This window comes from Liolophura sinensis, chromosome 12 (genome assembly GCF_032854445.1).
Source record: "Liolophura sinensis isolate JHLJ2023 chromosome 12, CUHK_Ljap_v2, whole genome shotgun sequence".
Taxonomy (NCBI): Eukaryota; Metazoa; Mollusca; class Polyplacophora; order Chitonida; family Chitonidae; genus Liolophura; species Liolophura sinensis.
This window is the reverse complement of record NC_088306.1, coordinates 13,401,144-13,424,077: the sequence shown is the minus strand read 5'-3', so window position 1 is coordinate 13,424,077 and position 22,934 is coordinate 13,401,144. Positions and strand designations below refer to the sequence as shown.

Genomic DNA, 22,934 nt, shown 5'->3' with positions numbered 1-22,934 from the left:
ACATAACTTATAGCCAAATGTTTTATTTAGTAATGACCAGTCGTGATGGTACATACTACAGTGTAGCTGATTTCTATAAGCAAGAAGACCAGGCAAAAATGCAGAAGTGGAAAAATTGTTTTATTGCTCTTGGAAAGAAGCTAATCTGACGTATTTTGTGACGATAAATCGAATGGTGCAATTGATGTGGGTTAGTGTTTACGTATATATTTTAGAGCAGACTGTATGAAGTGCCTTGTGGTTTCTATATACAAATGCTGTTGTTTTTCTACATGTAGATACAAACATTGGGTTTGTCTTTATCATTCAATACCCTTGTGTGGAAATTGGGTACACTTTTTGAGTAATACGGATAAAAATATGGACTTTTCAAACATTGGCATTTGGATTTTGGCTTTAAAGTAAAGCCATTATTTTGAGGTTCATGGTTGCGATCGTGATGACGTCATTGTGTCATCTGTGTTTACAAACCGTAAAAAACGCTCTTCTGACCAATCAGAGTCTCCTAATTTGGTTCACTGCTCTGCCCACACAATGTGGAAATCTATAAATAAGCTGAATTTTTAGCGTCTGTAGATGGCCTTGGAATCTGCCAGGAGTAGACACCAAATTGCTGGTAAGCATCCTCATTAAGAAGATATTTTATTAAGAGTGGGAAAGTACTTGTACGTTAAACTGGGAAACTGTCCTAGTGTCAAGAATAGTGATTTGTGATCCGGTTTAAGAACTCAGAAACAGTTGACACTTGGTAGGAACCAGTCCCAGGAAGCCGGGAATACAGTGTCAAAAATCTGGTAATCTTTCCCAGTCCCAAAATTCTGGGACTCTCCAGTCTCACAAAACCTGAGAATCCAGCTCCAGTCTCGTGCAAGTGGGAATTATCTGAGATATTAAAAGTGGACCACAGAGACTATATACCAGAATATATCAACTGAACTGTGGTACCATAATTTGAGACAAGATAATTTGAGACAAGTCTCATGAGACTTTCTGTCCCATGTATTGTGTTTAACTGGGACTCTGTCTGCTAGCTCCTGTCTCGTCATAAGAAATATTCATCATCTGATTCACTCACAATTTGTTGTTGGAGAACTTTCATTTTCGTATAAGAATCTCGAATCTCATTTACAAGTCATACTGAATAACAACCCGAGTTCAGGAAACGTTCAGGGGAGAGAATCCTGATTGTTTTTTTCATTTAACAAGCTTCGCTCGGCATGCTAAATATCGAACAGGATTAAAGTAAACGAATGGCGTCGCTCTCATAGGTATCTGTATATTTGAGGAAAAGACATAATAAGAAACGAAAGCACATAAGACCAATACAATAATTCAACCGCTACAATATGCTGTTCGGTAGCCCAGAAGACGTCGAATCTTTGGGCTAACCTCGTTTAACTCACCCAGCAACTGAGTTACTTATAACTCCACAATGTTTTTAACGCCGCTACGGCTAGAAGTATTGGTCGGAGACCAATGCGGTTTGTACCATTCGATTTCTCCTCACAAAATACGTCGGATTACTTTCATTGCAAGTGCATTTGAACAATTGTTTCACTTACGAATTTTTGCCCGATAGCTTTGCTGGATTGACATCAGCTACAATAATGTAGCTACGACTAGACATTTCTATATTAAACATTCGGCTATAAATAATATGCTATTCGGTAGCCTAGAAGACGTCGAATCTTCGGACCAGGCTCATTTAACTGACCCAGCCATTGTGTTACGTTTAAGTCAACCATGTTTTAAACGCAGCTACGGCTAAAAGTATTGGTCGGACACCAATGCGGTTTGTACCATTCGAATTTTTCCGTACAAAATACGTCGGATTACTTTCATCGCAAGCGTATTTGAACAGCTTTTGAACTTTTGAGTTTTGCCTGATGGCCTTGCTGATTGACATCAGCTATAGTAATGTGGCTATGACTGGACATTTCTGTAATAAACTTTCGGCTATAAGTAATATGCTATTCGGTAGCCCAGAAGGTGTCAAATCTTTGGGAGAAGCTCATTTAACTGACCCAGCAAATCTGTTACTTCGAAGTCAATCCTGTTTTAAACGCCACTATATCTAAAAGTATTGGTCGGAGACCAATGCGGTTTGCACCATTCGATTTCTCCTCACAAAATACGTCGGATTACTTTCATTGCAAGTGCATTTTTTACTTTCCAATTTTTGCCTGATCGCTTTATTGGTTGACATCAGTTACAAAAATGTAGCAGTGTAGATGGGTATAAAGTAGGCCAACACCCATTGGTGATAACATGTGTGAAACTTGAAGGGGTATGTAACACACGCTTCGTACAATATACATACAAACAAACATGGGATGTTGACACTGTCCTGCCGTACATAAAAGGGCTATGGCCTGACGTGGAATCTGTCATGCAAAAACCTATCAGACAAGTTAACAGCACGGCTTTTGGCTCAGACAACTGCTGCCAGAGCTTCTGAGGCTCCTTGATTTTTTTAAATCGGATGAAACACTGTGTGTAGTAAAGTGCATTAAATTTGATGTTAACTACCCATAATCCTGGAGACAGACTAGGGATACCATTCCCCGTAACAAACTTCTCCTCAGTCAGGTCAAACCACAGAAAGCAATTGTCTCAAAACACGGCATCAGGTAGACTGAAAAGCTTAATGCATCAGGCAGATGTAGATACCAACATCTTTAGAACTCGCCCAACCCGCTCTGCTGCTAATTCTAAAGCACTAGCCCAAGGGGCCTCTGTCAGAGATTGCAGTTAACAAACAGCTCCAAAACATCCACGTTCTGTAGATTCTACTGGCGAGACACAGATGGTTATTCTGTTCATAGTAAAATATTGCAACAAACACAGAATTGCTGACTTTGAACATACCACTATGAGGTATCTTACGAGGTTTTGTGATATGAAATTGAGAAATTTGTAAGCATACATAGTGTGTGTACAATGAAATTCTGATTTAATGAACAAAACCAAGTAAGATGTAATAGTGTATCTACCCTGGTAATGTCATTTCATTCGGTTCAATAGAGTGCATTTAACCAATACATCTTGTTTGTTTTGATGCAGATGACACAAAGCCATTTTGGAGAAGGAAATGATGTTTAAATTCAAGGTACGCAGAATGTCAGTGAACCAGATTATCTCCCCTGTCTTATAACTCTTCTGCTTGTGATGGTACGATAATCCTTTGACAACGATAAACATTACTGTTCAAGGAATTTCTTGTGAAAAGGAAAGTGAAACTGCATGATGAGTAACACTTTTACGTCAAGACCATCCCAGTTTTGTCAGAGAGGAAGAGATGTAAGGCCGAATTCTCGAAACAGATCACAACAAGCCGTGGGGGCTAGGGCGACGAATAACGGTCGATCATTGAAAAGTAGTGGCACTAGTACTAGGAGTAGTACAGTTACAAGCGTGAAGCAAAGTCCCGTGACTGTAAGACTGGGAGGAAGTCGGGGAAGAACTGTGAGATCAGCTGGTGTAAACACGAAGGAAACAAACATGTCATCTGATAGACCCGTTCAAGAGCAAACAACACAGTCAGTGATTTTTCTGTTTCACGGTTTAAATGCTTACGTGAATGTCAGTTAAATTAAACTGAATTTTTCAATTCAGTGATTAAATATTGAGGCACCCAGGTAACTATTAGCCCTGATTGATTGCACTTTGCTCTTTCATATTTTTTTTTATGGCGCTTGCATAGTTATGGATTGCTGTCAATAACCCCATTAGGAAGCATAGTACAATGTCGGAAAACAGTTGATTTCTGACCTTAATTCCCAGCCTGTTCAGTCACTTCTTTGCTCTACCAGTACGGGTGTGCAATATTCAGTAATAAATGCATTGTCATTTACAACTGAATAAGGGAAGCTACATGTAACTAAATCAGACAGCTGCCTGTGAGGGTTAAATGTCAAGCGTGCATACCATTTGTAAAGCAATCTATGTAGATTGCCTAACTGACATGTATATACGTTGGGTAACGTAATAAGAAATTAATAATCCTAAATTGAGTTTGAAAATTTTCACCAACCACAGTGGAGTCTGAATTAATTTTTTTTTACAAACCAAGGAAAATTTTATGTTGTATTCTGTAGGATAGTTATCAATATATTTCTATAAATATTCACTACACGGTTTCACTTATTAACTGCTCTCAAGAAGAACAGAAATTAGAGTTTTTCTGATAAAAACTGGGTGATGGCATGCAAATTATTATGCATGCAAAGTATGTCAATTGGGACAAGAGTGTTGAACATTATCTTTCTTTTGTCCCCAATTCCTACTAGCAAATACTTAGTTTACTTGTGTGTCTGCTTTACCCTAGTCAAAGACATTTTTGCTGATTTTTTTTCGCCATTTGTGTCTTTAAGAGTGACGGCTACACAGACTACCTTATGAAATAAATTGACTTTGTCAAAGACAAAGGCAAATTGAGTAGAGTTATATTTCTGTTGTTGAGAGTGATATTTTTTGGCTGACAATATTCAGTTTCCAACCACCAAAATGAGTTTCAAACTCGGTTTAAACCAAATATCAGCTTGTAAATACGTGTATGAATACTTGTTATAGTACAGTATTTTCACCACAGTGTCAAATACCTGTAATTTAATACTGCTTAATTAATGTAATAAGTATGAAAACATCTTTGTTCTTTCAGATCTACTGGTTATACAGTGATATGTCCAAATGAAACGAAAAGACAGCAAATAATACAGCGTAAGCATGATGACTTTGTTTATTATATTATTGTGTTATTAAACGTTTATTTGAAATTCGTAATCAAGCACCTCGCACCAGTCAGTCACCTCAAACCTGTCGGTCACCTCACACAGGGTGTCTCACGTCACACCAGTCAGTCGCCTTACACCTGTCAGTCGCCTCTCACAAGTCAGTCACTTGACGCTCATTACTAACCCTCAGCCCTGTCAGTCACCTCCCTTCTGTCATGTCACTCATGCTTGTCAAGTCGCCTCATACCAATCAGTCACCTCACACCAATCATTCGCATCTGACAGGTGACTGACAGGTGTGGGGTGACTGACAAGTGTGAGGAGACTGACTCTTGTCACTTGGATCACTTCACACCTGTGGGTCACTCAGCATCTGTCAGTCAATCAACATGTGTCAGTTGCCTCACATGTCAGTCACCTCACACGAGTCTGTCATCTCAATCCTGTCAGTTACCCCACACCTGCCAAGTTACCTCACACGTCACATCGCCTCACTCATCAGTCGCCTTCCACCTGTCAGTCACTTTCCATCTGTCAGTCACCTCACACCTATCAGTCACCTTACACTACTAAACCACCTCACACCAATTATTCACCTCACACCTGTCTGTCACCTCAACCCTGTCAGTCACCCCACTGCTGGCAAGTCACCTCACACCAGTCCATCGCTTCAGGCCAGTCAGTCACCTCACGCCTGTCGGTCGCCTTTAACCTGTCAGTCATCACAACCCTTTCAGTCACCCCACACCTGTCAAGTCTCCCTTGCTTGCCAAGTCACCTGACTTCAGTCACCTCACAGCTAACAGTCACCTCAACTCTGTTTGTCATTCAACACCTGTTAGTCACCTCACACCTGTTCGTCACCTAACGCCTGTCTGTCACCTCAACACCAGGCTGTAACCTCACACCAGGCTTTCACCTTACATCAGTCACCTCACACTAGCTAGTCAATCAGCTCACACCAATCAGTCATGCACCTCACACCTGTTGTTTTCCAACTCGGATAGCACAGTTGGAAGAGTGTCCGCTTCGGGAGCGGTAGATCCAGGATCAATCCTGGGTCGATGCACACCTAAGACTTTAAAAGAGGAAGTTGTAACTTCCTGACTTGGGGTTCAGCATGAAGGGGATAGTGCAACAACTGGTTGACCCATATCAGTATAATGACTCAGGCGGGGCGGCTTACTTGCCTTCGGTAAGTCGTCTCAGTGAAGCAGCACTAGATAAAAGAGTGGTGGAAATCCATCCTGCAACAAGGGGGCACAGTACATACACCATAAATATTTCTTCATCGTCATATGACTGAAAGAATGTTGAGTACGACGTTAAACCTCAAGCACTCACTCACACTTGTTATTCATCTCACACCAATCTCTCACCTCCCACCAGTCCGTCACCTCAGACCAGTAAGTCACCTCACACATGTCAGCCGCCTTACACCTGTCAATAGCCTCACATGTCAGTCCTCTATCACCTCTCAGTCACCTCACGCTCGACAGACAGTTCTGCCCTGTCAGTCACCTCACACCTGTCAAATCTCCCCTGCTTGTCAAGTCGTCTCACACCAATCAGTTACCTTACAGCTGCCAGTCATCTCACACCTGTTGATCACCTCATATTGTCAGTCATACACCTCACACCTGTCGGTCACCTTAGACCTGTCAGTCACCTCGCCCATGTCAGTCATGCTTCTTACACCTGTCAGTCTCTTTACACCTGTCAGTCACCTCATACATACCAGTCACCTTCCATTTATCAGTCACCTCACACTAGTCAATCACATCACACCAATCAATCACCTCACACCTGTTAGTCATGCACCTCATACTTGTCTGTCATTCACCTCATACCTGTCAGTCACCTCACTTGTCAGTCACTTCACACCTGTCAGTCATGTACCTCACACCTGTCAGTCCCCTCACACCTGTCAGTCAGTCACTCCACAAATGATCAAGATTTGTAGATATACTTTCAAGATGCTGAACCGAGCAATGTCAGTTGTTAAGAACTCTTTGAAATTTAAACCTTGGCACTTATAAAATGACTCATGAAATATGTTTGGACACTGCATTCTGTTGTTGGTGGTGTAATACCATTACCACGATTATCAATTCCAGGGCCCATTTTCTTGTCATTAGATGTCTACAGCACTGCATAAACCTTTTTGTCCAATAAAGTTACCATGCAAACTGAAGTGACACACATGCAAAAATTCAATGTTTGAATTTTTTCACATGTGAAACTCAAGAATTGTATCAGTATTTTAATTTCATTGTTATACAAAACAGAAATTTGATTAATTCAGTCCAGAGTGTGGTTAAAGTTGGAAGTACAGTGTAGGCCTGTGCTTCATGGTGGCATTTTGATCTTATAAGACTGTATGCGAAATTGAGAATCCCTGTGTGAAAACATGTGATTTCTGTTCTTTCCATGGTTGTTTTCAGTCCACTTCATCATGGAAACCAGAAAATAGAGAAAAATATTCCTAGTTTAAATAGAGAGAAATAGTCCTAGTTTAAATAGAGAGAAATAGTCCTAGTTTAAATAGAGAGAATTAGTCCTAGCTTAAATAGAGAGAAATAGTCTTAGTTTAAATGGAAAGAAATAGTTCTAGTTTAAATAGAGAGAATTAGTCCTAGTTTAAACAGAGAGAATTAGCCCTAGTTTAAATAGAGAGAATTAGTCCTAGTTTAAATAGAGAGAAATAGTCCTAGTTTAAATAGAAAGAAATACATGTAGTCCTAGTTTAAATAGAGAGAAATAGTCCTAGTTTAAACAGGGAGAATTAGCCCCAGTTTAAATAGAGAGAAATAGTCCTAGTTTAAATAGAGAGAAATAGTCCTAGTTTAAACAGGGAGAATTAGCCCCAGTTTAAATAGAGAGAAATAGTCCTAGTTTAAATAGAGAGAAATAGTCCTAGTTTAAACAGGGAGAATTAGCCCCAGTTTAAATAGAGAGAAATAGTCCTAGTTTAAATAGAGAGAAATAGTCCTAGTTTAAACAGGGAGAATTAGCCCCAGTTTAAATAGAGAGAAATAGTCCTAGTTTAAATAGAGAGAAATAGTCCTAGTTTAAATGGAGAGAAATAGTCCTAGTTTAAATAGAGAGAAATAGTTCTAGTTTAAATAGAGAGAATTAGTCCTAGCTTAAATAGAGAGAAATAGTCTTAGTTTAAATGGAAAGAAATAGTCATATTTCAGATAGAGAGAATTAGTCCTAGTTTAAACAGAGAGAATTAGTCCTAGTTTAAACAGAGAGAATTAGCCCTAGTTTAAATAGAGAGTAATAGTCCTAGTTTAAATAGAAAGAAATAGTCCTAGTTTAAATAGAGATAAATAGTCATATTTCAGATAGAGAGAATTAGTCCTAGCTTAAATAGAGAATTATTCCTAGCTTAAATAGAGAGAATTAGACCTAGTTTAAATAGAGAGAATTAGTCCTAGTTTAAATAGAGAGAAATAGTCCTAGTTTAAATAGAAAGAAATACATGTAGTCCTAGTTTAAATAGAGAGAAATAGTCCTATCAGCTGTATGTACATGTCTTGGTTAGTCTTTGTCAGATGTGTGCAGTGGAAGTAGAGTAAGGCAAGTATACAGCGGTATAATGTACACAAATCAGGTTAGTGGTAGTGGTGAGGTTGGCAGTCACAAGAAATTTGGAAACATTCTAAAACGTGTTGACTTTCGATGCTATCAAGTTGTTGAAATCTGTTGTATCCAGTTGGTTTACATGTACATGGGATCATGAATTAAATATTTTAAATTAAATATATACCTACATGTAGTTCACCTTAACATAAACCCACATACATCCAAAATATACCAAATATGCAATCATTATTTGAAACAGTTTGACAGGTTTTATTTAGGTTTTCATTACAGTTGATAAATCTTGAAAGATTTTAACACTGGAATTTTTGTCACATTGGCAGAGCGGCATGTACATGTAGGTGTATTAGTAGCAATTTATCAGAGCTAGCCATGTTTAACTGACTTATGCTGATGAATCTAAAATTGTCTAAAAGCAATTTATGGGCATAAGATACACATTTTGAAAATATAAAAAAAAAATTTTTAGAATATATTTATCTCTGGGACAGTAAATATGTTTCATTGTTCAACAAAGGGTCATTCCGTTTCAAGTTAAAAAAAGCCATACATTTTTTTTCTTTTTTTGTCCAGGGGCTCCCCCCTTGGATTATTTTGAAAAAATTCTTATACATACCATTGCAAATATGAGGAAGGTTTGCCAAGTCATAGCTCCAAATTCCAGGTGGTTTTTGAGATATGGCCTCAAAATGCTTATTTGTTCAGGAAGCGTTTTTAGATGAATGTAATTTCCCTTTCAATGGCACTAGAGGCCTAGAAAATATTATATTCAATAATTTTTGCAATAAAATCCCTTCAACATCACACTTTTGTTAAATTTTGGATTTCATTGAGCTGCCATAGGTCAGGGGAAATGTTTAGGAGATCTTTGTTACCTTGTTAATATTATATGGGTTCTTGGTCATTTGCATAAGAAGGCGCCACCACTTCAAAGCTTTATCTTTGATGTACTTGGTATCTGAACTATGTTCCAGAACAAACAACAGCTTTCTACCATTTTTTTTCTCACATCAGGATACATCTCTTAGCCAGCTATGGAAGAAAATTCAAGGGTTATCCTCAACTGCTTCTACTGAAAATAAATGTTGAAAAGCTTACCACCTGACATACATTTTATGTCTCATTCATGAACATTATATTTTGAAAATGTACATATATGTTAATGTTATTATAACGGGAATCAGTTAAATTAATTGCAGTGCTAAAGAATAATTATTCATGAAAAATGTCATGCAGATATACATACATGTACACCACAGGGTAATACCCTGTATTGCTGTTGGTTTACATGTAACATTTTGCTACACATTAAGGCAAACGTAATTTACAGATAAGTTGTTATTCCTTTAAGAGCAGCAAGTCAAATATTTTCCAACTATACTTCACAACAGTTTCCCAGAAATGTTGATGTATTGTAATGTCATAAGTTTGACTTCTCAACAGTTTCCCAGAAATGTTGATCACATGTTGCACTAAGTTGTAATGTCATCTTTTTGACTTCTCAACAGTTTCCCAGAAATGTTGATCACATGTTGCACTGAATTGTAGCATCATAATTTTGACTTCTCAACAGTTTCCCAGAAATGTTGACCACATGTTGCACTAAGTTGTAACGTCATAATTTTGACTTCTCAACAGTTTCCCAGAAATGTTGATCACATGTTGCACTGAGTTGTAACGTCATTGTCTGATGGTAAGACTGAAATCAGATAGTTTCAACATACATACAATCTTCAGCATAGCTTTTGTGGATATGCATGAATAACATTGGATACTTGAAATGCAGATTATAAGCTACATACATGAAGCTTACATGTGTGATGCTAAGTGGTGCATATCTGTGTTGAGAGATAAAATGAAAACTGTCATGCCTTTGTTGATCTCATGCAACCATCTCTGTGTCAAACATTTTCCTGGCCAGACAAAAGTGAAGATTGGTGTTGGGGTCCGACGAAACTTGTTGTCTGCGTAATCAGTGTTCAAGGTGTAACAGGTAATGATGTAAGGCACTACCCCCTGCCTGAAAATGATTATGACAGGCTGCTAAATTGTCAGATTTTGTTCCTATATATGTACATTATCATATCATTCTACAAATGATCTCAGAAAGGTGATTGACTGAAAGATTTTTTGGTCCAGGAATTGATATGTTAGAAATAACTTTATAAGAACCAGAGCACTGAAATGTGGTCTATAAAATATATGTACCACAAATTTCTTTGTCACTTGTGATTGTAAATAATGTTTTGATCAGTAAGCTATTTGATTGGTTTCCTGAAAGGGAGACAGCAAGTCTAGTAGGATAATTTTGACAGTTTACATCACTGTTTTGCACTGTTACATGTTAACAGGTTTTGTATACATTTGAATGCACTGTATAATGTCTTTAGTTTTCAAGAAATGACATATTTCATTCTGAAACCCAACGTGATTTTTTACTCTTGTCTGGCCGAGACAGTGTTTTATTCGTTGACAGTTAATCAAAGTGTGATGTTTAAGGGATTTTATCTGAAAAAAGTATTGAATATATTAATTTACTGAGGCCATATTCTGAAAGCCTTCTTAGGAAAACCCCGGTAGGTGGATTTCCAGACCTCTAGTACCGTTGAATGAGAAATTACAATTATCTAAAAATGATTAAAGAACAAATAAGAGTTTGAAGACTGTCAAAAAACAGTACATGGTACTTCTAAAGGGCCGTATTTCAAAAACCACTTAGAATTTGGAGCTATAACTTGGCAGACCTTCCTCATATATGCTAAGGTATGTTCGAGGATTTTTTCAAAATAATCTAGTGGGGTGAATACAACAGCTGGCTGAAAGGACTTGGAATGACACTGCTCCAAGCTTAACCTGATTATGTTTTACTCATCAGTCATCGTGTTATAGAGGGCTGCTGGAAAAAGAAAACTGGACAATTTGACAAAGGTTTCATTCATTCATTCGTTCATCCATCCAGCCAATTATGGAATCAACCAGTTTTTATCAAATGAAATAAAATGGCTCGGTTGATTTTGCAATTTATCTAAATAGTTGATGTGATCCTGATTATTGTGTTGTAGAGGCAAAGCAAGAGGAAGAGGCTTATGTGAATCATCAGAAAGAGAAGCCTGTGCAGTCTTACAGCTATGTGGGAACAGTTGGTAAGTGAGCAAGCTTAGGTGAACCATCAGAAAGAGAAGCCTGTGATGTCTTACAACTGTGTGGGAACAGTTGGTAAGTGAGCGAGCTTGGGTGAACCATCAGAAAGAGAAGTCTGTGCAGTCTTACAGCTGTGTGGGAACAGTTGGTAAGTGAGCAAGCTTAGGTGAACCATCAGAAAGAGAAGCCTGGGCAGTTTTACAGCTGTGTGAGAACAGTTGGTAAGTGAGCAAACTTAGGTGAACCATCAGAAAGAGAAGCCTGGGCAGTTTTACAGCTGTGTGAGAACAGTTTGTGAGGAGGCTGAGGTGAACCATCAGAAACAGAAAGCTGTGCTGCTGTACAGCTATGTGGGAACAGTTAGTGAGGAGACTTAGGTGAACCATAGAAGCCTGTGTGGTCTTACAGCTGTGTTGAAACCTCAGTGGCAAATAAGGAAACTCAGAAATAGAAGCCTGTGCTACCGTACAGCTGTGTGGGAACAGTTGGTAAGCGAGCAAGCTTTGGTGAACCATCAGAAATAGAAGCCTGTGCTGCTGTACAGCTGTGTGAGAACAGTTAGTGAGGAGGCTTAGGTGAACCATCAGAAAGAGAAGCCTGTGCTGCTGTACAGCTGTGTGAGAACAGTTAGTGAGGAGGCTTAGGTGAGCCATCAGGAAGAGAAGCCTGTGCTCCTGTACAGCTGTGTGAGAACAGTTAGTGAGGAGACTGAGGTGAACCATCAGAAACAGAAGCCTGTGCTGCCGTACAGCTCTGTGAGAATGGTTAGTGAGAGGCATAGAAGCCAGTGTGATCTTACAGCTGTGTGGGAACCTCAGTGGCAAATGAGGAGCTTCATACAAATCGGCAGGAACAGAAATATGTGCAGTCTTACAGCTGTGTAGGAACCTTGGTCAGTGAGGACGCTTATGTGAACCATCAGAAATAGAAACCTGTGATGTCTTACAACTGTGTGGGAACCTTGATCAGTGAGGAGGCTTATGTGAACCATCAGAAATGGAAACCTGTGATGTCTTACAACTGTGTGGGAACGTGCCCTTTGTTTGGACAGTTATTATTAATAGAGATCGATGCTTACTGTATGTGAAGTGTCAGAAATAGAGGCCTGTAGAGGCAAGCTTTGTGGTATGTTGGTAGATTACAAGAGTTCCTTACCTGAGCGAGCAGAAACAGAAGCCTGCCGATGTTTATGTTGTCATTTTACCGACAACAAGTTCTAAGGGAAATGAAGCTTTGAATTTGAGTGTAGCCCAGTGTTTTATTAGCACTCTTTTTTGTTGACTTACTTTCTTCTGACATCTGTTAATTTTTTCTATTGTAGGGGGAGAGGTATCAAATGAGGAGGAAGCCCGCATCAGGCAGGCAAAGATTCACAGGAACATGAAGCTAACCAAACTGGTAAGGATAATGCTGTCATGAAACGTTCTCCCTGCTGTCAGTATTTAGGTGTATGAGTGTATATGTTTTACAGCAGTTGGCTTACAGTTGTCCCTATAGCTTTACTGTTGATGTCATAGCTGTGTTGTGTTGTGTTGGCTTTACAGTTGTTAGTAAGTTTGTGTTGGGGGCATATTGTTGGCTTTACAAATGCCATTATATATTTGTGTTGGGGTGTATTGTTGGCTTTACAATTGTCCACTTAGTTGTGTTGGGGTGTATTGTTGGCTTTACAGTTGTCCACTTAGTTGTGCTGGGGTGTATTGTTGGCTTTACAATTGTCAGTATAGTTGTGTTGGGGTGTATTGTTGGCTTTACAATTGTCTGCATAGTTGTGTTGGGGTGTATTGTTGGCTTTACAGTTGTCCACTTAGTTGTGTTGGGGTGTATTGTTGGCTTTACAGTTGTCCGCATATTTGTGTTGGGGTGTATTGTTGGCTTTACAGGTGTCCACATAGTTGTGTTGGAGTGTATTGGTGGCTTTACAATTGTCATTATATAGTTGTGTTGAGGTGTATTGTTGGCGTTACAGTTGTCCGTGTATTGTTGGCGTTACAGTTGTCCGCATAGTTGTGTTGGGGTGTATTGTTGGCTTTACAGTTGTCCGCTTAGTTGTGTTGGGGTGTATTGTTGGCTTTACAGTTGTCCACTTAGTTGTGTTGGGGTGTATTGTTGGCTTTACAGTTGTCCACTTAGTTGTGCTGGGGTGTATTGTTGGCTTTACGGGTGTCAGTATACTTGTGTTGGGGTGTATAGTTGGCTTTACCGTTGTCCACATACTTGTGTTGGGGTGTATTGTTGGCTTTACAGTTGTCCGCATAGTTGTGTTGTGGTGTATTGTTGGCTTTACCGTTGTCCACATAGTTGTGTTGTGGTGTATTGTTGGCTTTACAGTTGTCCACTTAGTTGTGTTGGGGTGTATTGTTGGCTTTACAGTTGTCCACTTAGTTGTGCTGGGGTGTATTGTTGGCTTTACAGGTGTCCACATAGTTGTGTTGGGGTGTATTGTTGGCTTTACAGTTGTCCGCATAGTTGTGTTGGGGTGTATTGTTGGCTTTACAATTGTCCACTTAGTTGTGTTGGGGTGTATTGTTGGCTTTACAGGTGTTCACATAGTTGTGTTGGGGTATATTGTTGGCTTTACAATTGTCAGTATAGTTGTACTGGGGTGTATTGTTGGCTTTACAATTGTTAGTATAATTTTGCTGGGGTGTATTGTTGGTTTTACAATGGGGACTTGTCAGACGCCAGGCATCAAGGGACTGTTTCGATCTCTAAAAGGACATAGGAGAGTCGTAGGCTAAGTCCTGTCTTAAGTCATACAATTTAATATTTCACTGTTTCTTTAAACAAATTTATGCCTTGACAGGTTACCAATATTGCGCCCATAATGAGATGTCATAGGTCGGTCGTAACAATGAAAAACCTGTAAAAATGTTGGCCGCATTAAGCACTGGTGAAAACATTATGCACATTTTGATGACCCACTACAGAAAATGGACTTTTCCATTGGTATTTGGCAAAAAATGGTATTTGCGCATGTAATAACCACTTTTCGTCAAAGCTTATCTTATTGTTGTTTCCTCTGTGTCGGTGCGAGTATGCGTTTTTCCTTTTTTCAGTGAAGAGTTCCAGTTCTTGTCCAAAACTAGGTGGCTGATAGGGCATAGACATTATGCCCACTAGAGAGATTTAGAATGTGCTTTGAGAAACTGTTATGGTAAAAAACAAAATCTGTCGTAAAAACCTAATAGCTCGAAGTCCTGCTTCACACTAGCGCCACCCCATGGGATCTTTACAGTTATCGGTAGTTGTGCTGTAATAGCTAGCTTAAAGTGCAGTGAGGACTGTAAATTTATTTGGGCTGGTGGGTACATGTACATGTGACTGAGATGTACATATAACTTTTTTGCTGTTTAAAAACAAGATGACATGAAAATGGGATACATTTTCTGTATTTCTTATTTGATACAGGAGAAGCAACAGCAGTGGAGAAAGGAAGCCAAGCAACGAGAGCAAGAGATGATTGATCGCAAACTTTCCAAGGCTCGTTCTCAGGTATACATACACCTGCCTAGCTCACACCAAGCCCCATGTCTAATAGGGCGAAAATTTTATCAGTGTCCTAATTATTGTCAGTTTTATTTTGATAAACAGATCATTTGTCAGTAGTGCCACTTAATAATGGTATTCCAGAAAGTGAATTGAAAGTGAATTGTATTCCCTTAAGGTGTATTATTTAGGAAGGAGGTTCCCCCCTCCCGAAATACCCCGCTCATCCCTGATTCCCCCCCCCCCCATCCCCGATAACCCCCCCCCCCCCCACCCACCCATCCCCCCAAACATTTTCCCGTGCTGGACATTTTCCCATCGCGGATATTTTCCCATCCCTACATGTGTATGTGAATATATCTGATAAAATCTTCTGTGGTCCGTCCTCTATTATCCCTAGTCAGAGTGGATCTTAATCATTAAAACATTTAAAGCAGTTACAAACTGGAAAATTTTGGCAAACTTGCAGCAGTTTTTTCCATGTGTGGCATTCAGTTCAGTTAAATCAACACTTTGTAAGACAATGAGTCAGTACAACGTAGGTCTTATATGGGAGAAGGACAGTAGACAAAGTAAACGGAAAGCTTATTCATGATAAATAGATGTTTGATTATTTGCAACAATAATCCGAGAAAAAAGATTGTTTTCTCAGTTTCTTAGTGAAATACATTATAGTACATGGTTCATGTGTTATGGTCGGATTCACATGATTCAACTCCCTTTCATATGATGACATCCAGCATTATTATGGGAAGTTCCACTTTGATTATCAACACAATAACTTCACCATATGAAGACAACTACCTGAATTTGGAGATATATATATCAAAATAAAAAAACAACTTTTTTGACCCCCAGAAAGGCTACAGAGGCCTTAAAATCGTCACCGTATGAAGACAAATACATGAATTTTGTGAACATGTAAAAAAAAATGCTTACTTTGACCCCCTGGGCTATTCATTACAAGACACCTCACTTAGAAGATCATATTTATATTTCCCACTGATCATATATATATGTAGGTAGGCCTATACAGGGAGGGGAAAATGCCCAAGGGATGAAAATATCCAGAGGAGAAAATGTTCGTGGGGAAAATGTCTGGAGGGGAAAATGTCCAGGGGGGAAATGTCCTACATTCATTATATAGTGAAACACAAAGCGGCATTGTATGCATGTAAAACAGAATGGTTGCATGAGTTTGTACGTATAGCTGAATAGTACGGAATGCACACATGTAAATGTTTAATTGCTTGAACATGTCCTCTGTATTTTCATATACATGTGCAAACATAACAGTTAAGGATTGACCGTAATATTTTTTTAGATTTATTGGGGTGTAAATGAAAAACTGTTTGAATCTGTGTAACGGTTCATACAAAAGTTTGCACAGCAGTTTTTTCGTTTTCTCGCCAATAAACATGAAAAATATTACAGTCAATCCTTACAATTTAATTTAAGGAATTAAAGGATGTTATCTGTTGTTTTACTTCCAAAGTGTTGAAAACGCTTGTTTTGAAGAAGGAAATGACGCAGACTCCAGAAAACATATTTTATGAATGAGATTCATTGGGCTAATGATATTGGAGATCAAAGTTCTGCCATTACTAAACAACGTCACGTGCACAGCAAGCGAAATGGAGAGGCGAAGTTTACATATGCGGGTCGTTTCAAACAGAATTGTGAATAACTCAGCATTTAAAAGTTGAATTCTGAGCTAGAGAACTTTGAGCGCAGAAGATGCAGATCGAGTCGAATTTATTTTCTGAGACGCAATTTACAGGCGACAAGGCGTTTGCGCTGTTCATAACGAGCTACTGCTGTTGTTGTTGAACGCCAAGGATAGCAGGAGTATGTAGGCTTACACATGTGACCCTGTCATGCTGGTTGCAAAACATGTGTAGTTGTAACATATTGATAATATCTCAGTATTTCGAACATACTGGTTTTCTAAGAACAACAGTGTGTATTTGAAAGATCAGTTGGAAATTAAGTAGTTTTGATCAAACTGGCTTGTTTTGGGGAGGACACATTCGGCTATGTATATACATTTAGGCCTACTGAACCAGCCGGTCTACATGTTTGTGATCAAGCATGCAAATTGTCACCAATTTGACCAGTTGGATTGTGCCTTACAAGCGCAAATATTGAAAAAATTAAATTATTTCATGGTAAACAAAATACATGTATGACTGTTGTAGTCTATCAACATCATCAACACTGGAAGTGGTGTTACAGCCAACGTGACGTTGTTTAACGTGTCCTAGTGTTTCCTTTGCCAAATCTGAACTTGAATATAGTAGTAAGGCGGTCCTTCAGCAGGGTCATTTTACATGGACGAAAGGAGGACAGGAAGAGTCTTCTCGAAGTGAATGTCACTTGATGTGAACATTTTCCCATGTACGACTGAAGTCGTTCAGCTGTACAGGGTCGGCAGCATTTATTGCACATATGCTAAAGAGGTGTGGTGTTGCATGTGAATGGGAACAGTTGCATGGATCAAACAAAGTCTGTGTCCTGTGTACCTTGGAATCTGGCTCATACATGTATCTAATTCTAGCAGTCTGTACTCTGCGAAGGGTGGTGTTTAGTTCCATCCATACGTGTAGTTCTGACTGGCATTATATGTGATATTTCAGGTACATAAGTAAATTTTTAAACTTGGTGTTTGGTTTCCACCACCCGTGACGATGAAGGAATTCTTAGAGTGCATGCAATTTGCCTCCTTGTTGCATTATGGATTTACACCACTCTTTTATCTAGTGCTGCTTCACTGAGAAGGCTTACCGAAGGCAAGTAAGCCGCCCCGCCCGAGCCATTACACAAGTCAACCAGTTGTTGCACTATCCTCTTTATGCTGAACGACTGACTTACGACTGTTAAAGTGAAAAGTTATTTAGTATGGCATTGAACAACAATCACATAAATGATTAAAATACATTACAGAGAGTTCGCTCCTAGGGGTTATTGTGACCAAACAAATAACTGCCAGTGCATATACTTATATCGGAATATATAGATAAAATCTTGTGCATTACATTTATATAAGAGTTTTATATATTTTATAAGGTTATATATGTATTTCAGTCAGAACAAAATGAAGAGAGAGAACGTGTTCAGAGAGAAAGTATGTCAAAGAAATGGGATGAAGAGAGACGGCGGTAAGTTCCGAGTTGGTTTTGTATGGTTTATATATCCTCCTTTGCTGTTATGGCAGATTTAAAAAAAACATTTGCAATCTTTGTATCTCCTGGATTAAGCTTGCTGCACTATGCACACACTACTGCCACAGAATGGAGCATCACATTCTGTGTTAGTTATGTCCCAGTTAGGCAGAACTGCAACTATTTTGGCATTTCAACGTAGGTCGTAGGGCACCACTGTGATATGAATGCAATTTTGTTAACAGTGTATTAATTAAGTCATTAAAAAAAAATTTTGCGCAGTGATAACTCCATTCAGGCATTGTTACATTTTCTCAATAAGAACTGTTTCAAATACAGGTATGTCAATATCCAATCAAGGAGCATTAAATAGAATGGCCATAAATAAAATCGTGTTGACTTAATTCTGAATAATTCTCAAATTCTGAATACAGTATTATGACTATGTTCTTAAAAACCTTGATCGGTAGTTCCTGCAGTTTATTATTCATGTACATTGGAAAATGTGGTTTCAGCAAAAATGATGAGTTTTTGAGTCGTCTGGAAAAGCAAGCTCCGTCTTTTAAACCAAATGTAGAAGAAATTGAACAAACAAGAAAATCTCCCAAAGGAAAGAAAGGTAAGTTTTTTTTAATGAAAACTACAAGCTAATGTTCATGGATAGATACATGTACATGTAGGTTGGTCTGGTGTAGCTCAAGTCACCGGAGCTTCCAGTTCCAAAGAAATCCTGGATTCTGTCTTAGTGAAAACCTGGCCCCACAGTCACAAAGCTCTTAAGACTTGTCTCGGATTTAGTCTTCTAAGATAGCTGGCGATCCTGGGGCCTGAGATAACTCTTATTAAAAATATCAGTCCTGAGATGAGCCACATTTTAGTGTCTTAACTTTATAGGATGTTTGCTTTAATATCAAACAGTTATCTTAAATTTTTATGACAAAATTTAACAAGAGTTAAGATAAACACAGTATACATCCAAACAAAGAGATTTGTTTGAAATAATACCAGTGCATCATTGTGATGAGTATATACACAGAGGGATAATATGTCATAGGTTTTTGTATTAAATGGTAATCTGAAAAGTATACATGAAACTTCATCACATCTGTATACATGTGACTACCAAAAATTAAAACTACTCATGGAAAAAACAGTTGGAAATACATGTATAGCCTGGACACGATAGGAGTTGTAGCCCAGGTAAAAAGGTCACTTTGATCTATATAGCTGATATAAGAGAAATGGCGATCTGGTTACCATGGCAAACCGTTCAAATGAACAGAATCTCAAACAATTTCATCTCTGTATCTAAATGTCCACCAAGAAATACAAGCACACGTGGAAAACCATTAGAAGTTGTATCCCAGACACAAAGTTTGTACCTAACTTGTTGTTGCAATATTTCACAAGATAATGCTGTGATTTTTGTCAAGAAAGTACTGAGGGATGGCTAAGAGTAACACCCTACACCAGTCTATATTCCAGTTTCCAAAACCAAAGTTTTGTCGATTTCAAGCCTATTCATCATTTTGACCTGTCAGACAGGTGTGGCCCTATCTAGTATTCAGTAGTCTTCCCTTGCACTCCTTACCCTAAGGTGTACAAAAGGCCACCCGCACTGTACAAGTTCTTTAAAAAGGCACGATGCCACAGATGCTACAAAACCAACAAGAGCGCGCCATTGGCATTCTCGATGCTGGCATGACCCTTTAATAAAGCTGTCACCAGAGCTCTTAACATTAATGTGTCAGTGATTAGTCATCTCAGAAGACGTCATGAAGAATTTGGCACGACAGCTAATCGCCAGCATGCTCAAACGCTTCGGAATCGCCTCAGAGAATCGAAATTGCAAGACCTTACACCTGGGCAACACCAGAGTAGGCACGATTGGGTTAACATTCATAGTTCATTGGCCTTTGGCATGATGGTGGCGTGTTAGGTTTTCAGATGAGTCCCATTTTCAGCTACACAGTGCTTGGCTGGCCAGCGTATTCACCTGATCTGTGAATACCAACACCGACGGGATGTCTTCAACAGGCGTGTTCATCGGCGACTTCCAGTTCCAGGTAACATCAAGGAGTTGCATTTGGCCCTCACACTGGAGTGAGAAAACATTCCGCAAGTCACTATTGACCATTTCATCAGGCCTGTGCGTTGAATGATATGTATCATACATGTATGCGGACATGCTCGGTACTGAAGTGTGGAATTTCCCAAACTGACCCGTTTCCTAACCAGCCACAGTCTCACCATCGGAGACCCCACCATGTACATGTAGTAAAAGGATGATGGCAAGCCCGTTAACATGGCAGATGTGAAAACAGACATATCATCGCCTACATGTCTAAGTATCCACCAAGAATTAAAACTGAATATGCAAACACAGTTTGAGTTGTAACCTGGATAGGAAGTTCATTATAACTATACAATAGATATCAGGGATATGTCAATCTGGTGACTATGGTAACCCCAGAAATGGACAAATGTGAGTTGCGACACATCATCATCTGTGTATTCTCCAAAAATTAACACTTTACATGGAAAATAGTTGGTGATGTATCCCTGTGGCGAAATCATATCTGCTTGTATTTATATAGTATATAGGAAAAACTGTGATTTGGTTACCACGACAACCACAGAAATGAAAAAATGTCATGAAACATCGTCATCTGTGTATATGTTCACTAAAACATAAGTCTCGGACACTTATTTATGTAGTATATATAGGGGGAAAAGTAATCGGGTTACCATGACAACCCTGAAAACTTATATACGAGAGTTGCGACATATCATCACATCATTATCTATGTATTTACCAAAAAGAAAAGAACTGCACATGGAAAACAATTCGAGATATAGCCGAGACAGAAATACGGAGGGACTGATGGGCAAAATCGCTGTGACGTAATACAACCCACCTAATGGTGGAAGGCGTATAAAAATCAGTGTTTAAGTTCAAATTCAAGTTCGGAAATAGCAGCGCAAGTTAAGACAAAATCTGACTTGAGTCTGAGAAAGCTTCATGATCTTGGGAACAGGTGGCTGTCTTTGGCTCCATTATTTTATAAGAGCATGTCAACACTACATGGGTATAAGCAGCATGAGTGTTGGTGGATTTCTAGCTGCATTTCATGAGTGTATGGTGATTTGCAAGTATCTGAGCACTGCACTTGTGAAAATGTGTGACTTATATGTATCCTGGAAAAGAAGACATTGTGTTTTCAAAATTGGGAAGGGAGGACACTATACAATATTACAATTTAGGTTTGTGAAAAAACTAGTTAAAATTATTTCCTCTGAAGTATATCAGTACTAGTTTATCACCCACAAACATGACATTTGAACTTGGCTTTCTATCAGATAGATTTTGTTATCAGAGATAGATTTTTCTTATCTGTCTTCCATTTTACTGCAGACAAGGGAAAGTCTGTACCAGATAATGATCACACCACCTTTGACAGAAGAGATGTTGAAAGCAGCTGGACTGAAGGAAGACAAAATGAAACAGAAAGTGATCAAAGCCAGGGCGATGAAACAGGACATGCTTGCAGCAGGAATCCACTGGAGGGGAAAAGTTCACATGAATTGCACGTGCTTCTTACTCTGCAGGACATGTTCCCTCAGTATACTTTGGAGAACCTCGCTGAGATTGCCGAACAATCTGAATATTCTTTAGAGATATCTGCATCCTTATTGGCCAACTGACGACTTGTAGATGGCGATTGTACTTGCATATGCTTCGTGGCATAATTCTGTCTAACGTAATGATATGATATACTGTGCTGTAGCGTAATACCACATTTTGCCACAGGTGTAAGCCTGGTATGTACTAAATGCCAAGAAATTAGAGTTATTCAAAACAAATATTCCCAATCAAAGTTTCCTTTGTCCTTTACAATTACATCATGATTTTCAATAAGCTTAGATCAAAGTTCATAGATGGATATAGTTTCAATCAACTGACGAAAACTATTCAGAGGTAATGTATATATATATATATATATATATATGTATTCATCCTATAGCAGAAAACAAAGATTCTGTTTGGCCTAATTTTGCGATATGTTTCATTCTCCCAGCTTTGCTTTCAGAGAGATTTGTACTCTTCACATTTTACCATTGTGGCCCATTTCAACAAGTTTAGGTACCTACAGTAGTCTCAGTTTCATTAAGCATGTTAAGCCTACTTTGACAAACTATCCAACCATCATCTAGGTTTTGAGTTGTTTTTGGGGATGACTGAATGGAGTTTTGGGTCCTTCCGGAGTCTGATTTAACATGTCCAATGATTGCGACAGGTTTTTTTGTGAAAACATTTATCTTGCTAAAAAGCGAGAAAATTTGACATTTCAGAACTTCTGGCGATCAAAAAGGAGAATTATGCAGGACTGATTAACTGTGAAATGTTCCAGTGATAGTGATATACACTGTATATGTATGCTGTGCTATAAAGCCTGTTTGCTGTCTGACTCTGATTTAATTTATGGGATTGACTGATTAAAGGATATGCCATCAAAGTATTACATGTGTACATGTGTATTATTGCTATGTATTTATTAATTTGATTGATGTTTTATGCCATACTCAAGAATATTTCACTTAATATACAACAGTGGCCAGCATTGCGGTGGGAGGAAACTGAGCTAGGAGAAACCCACTTCCAACCATGTATGGCTGGAGAGGAAGCCAGCATGAACTGAACTTGAACTCACAGCAAGGGCATCAGTGAGAGACTCCTGAGTCTTTGCCCTGTGCAATGGCAGGTTGACCACCTCTGCCACAGATGCCCCTCCGGTCTATA

At 38.9% G+C, this 22,934-nt stretch overlaps 1 protein-coding gene across 1 annotated transcript; it reads left to right on the top strand.

Moving 5' to 3' along the window:
• Positions 1–3,237: 3,237 nt before the first annotated feature.
• Positions 3,238–22,131, top strand: LOC135479553 (uncharacterized). The gene is made up of 8 exons (XM_064759444.1): positions 3,238–3,539; positions 4,661–4,719; positions 11,405–11,485; positions 12,805–12,881; positions 14,895–14,978; positions 18,057–18,130; positions 18,649–18,752; positions 21,549–22,131. Exons 1-8 carry the CDS (start codon positions 3,244–3,246, stop codon positions 21,836–21,838), a joined length of 1,065 nt encoding a protein of 354 aa, XP_064615514.1. The 5' UTR covers positions 3,238–3,243; the 3' UTR covers positions 21,839–22,131.
• Positions 22,132–22,934: the final 803 nt, after the last annotated feature.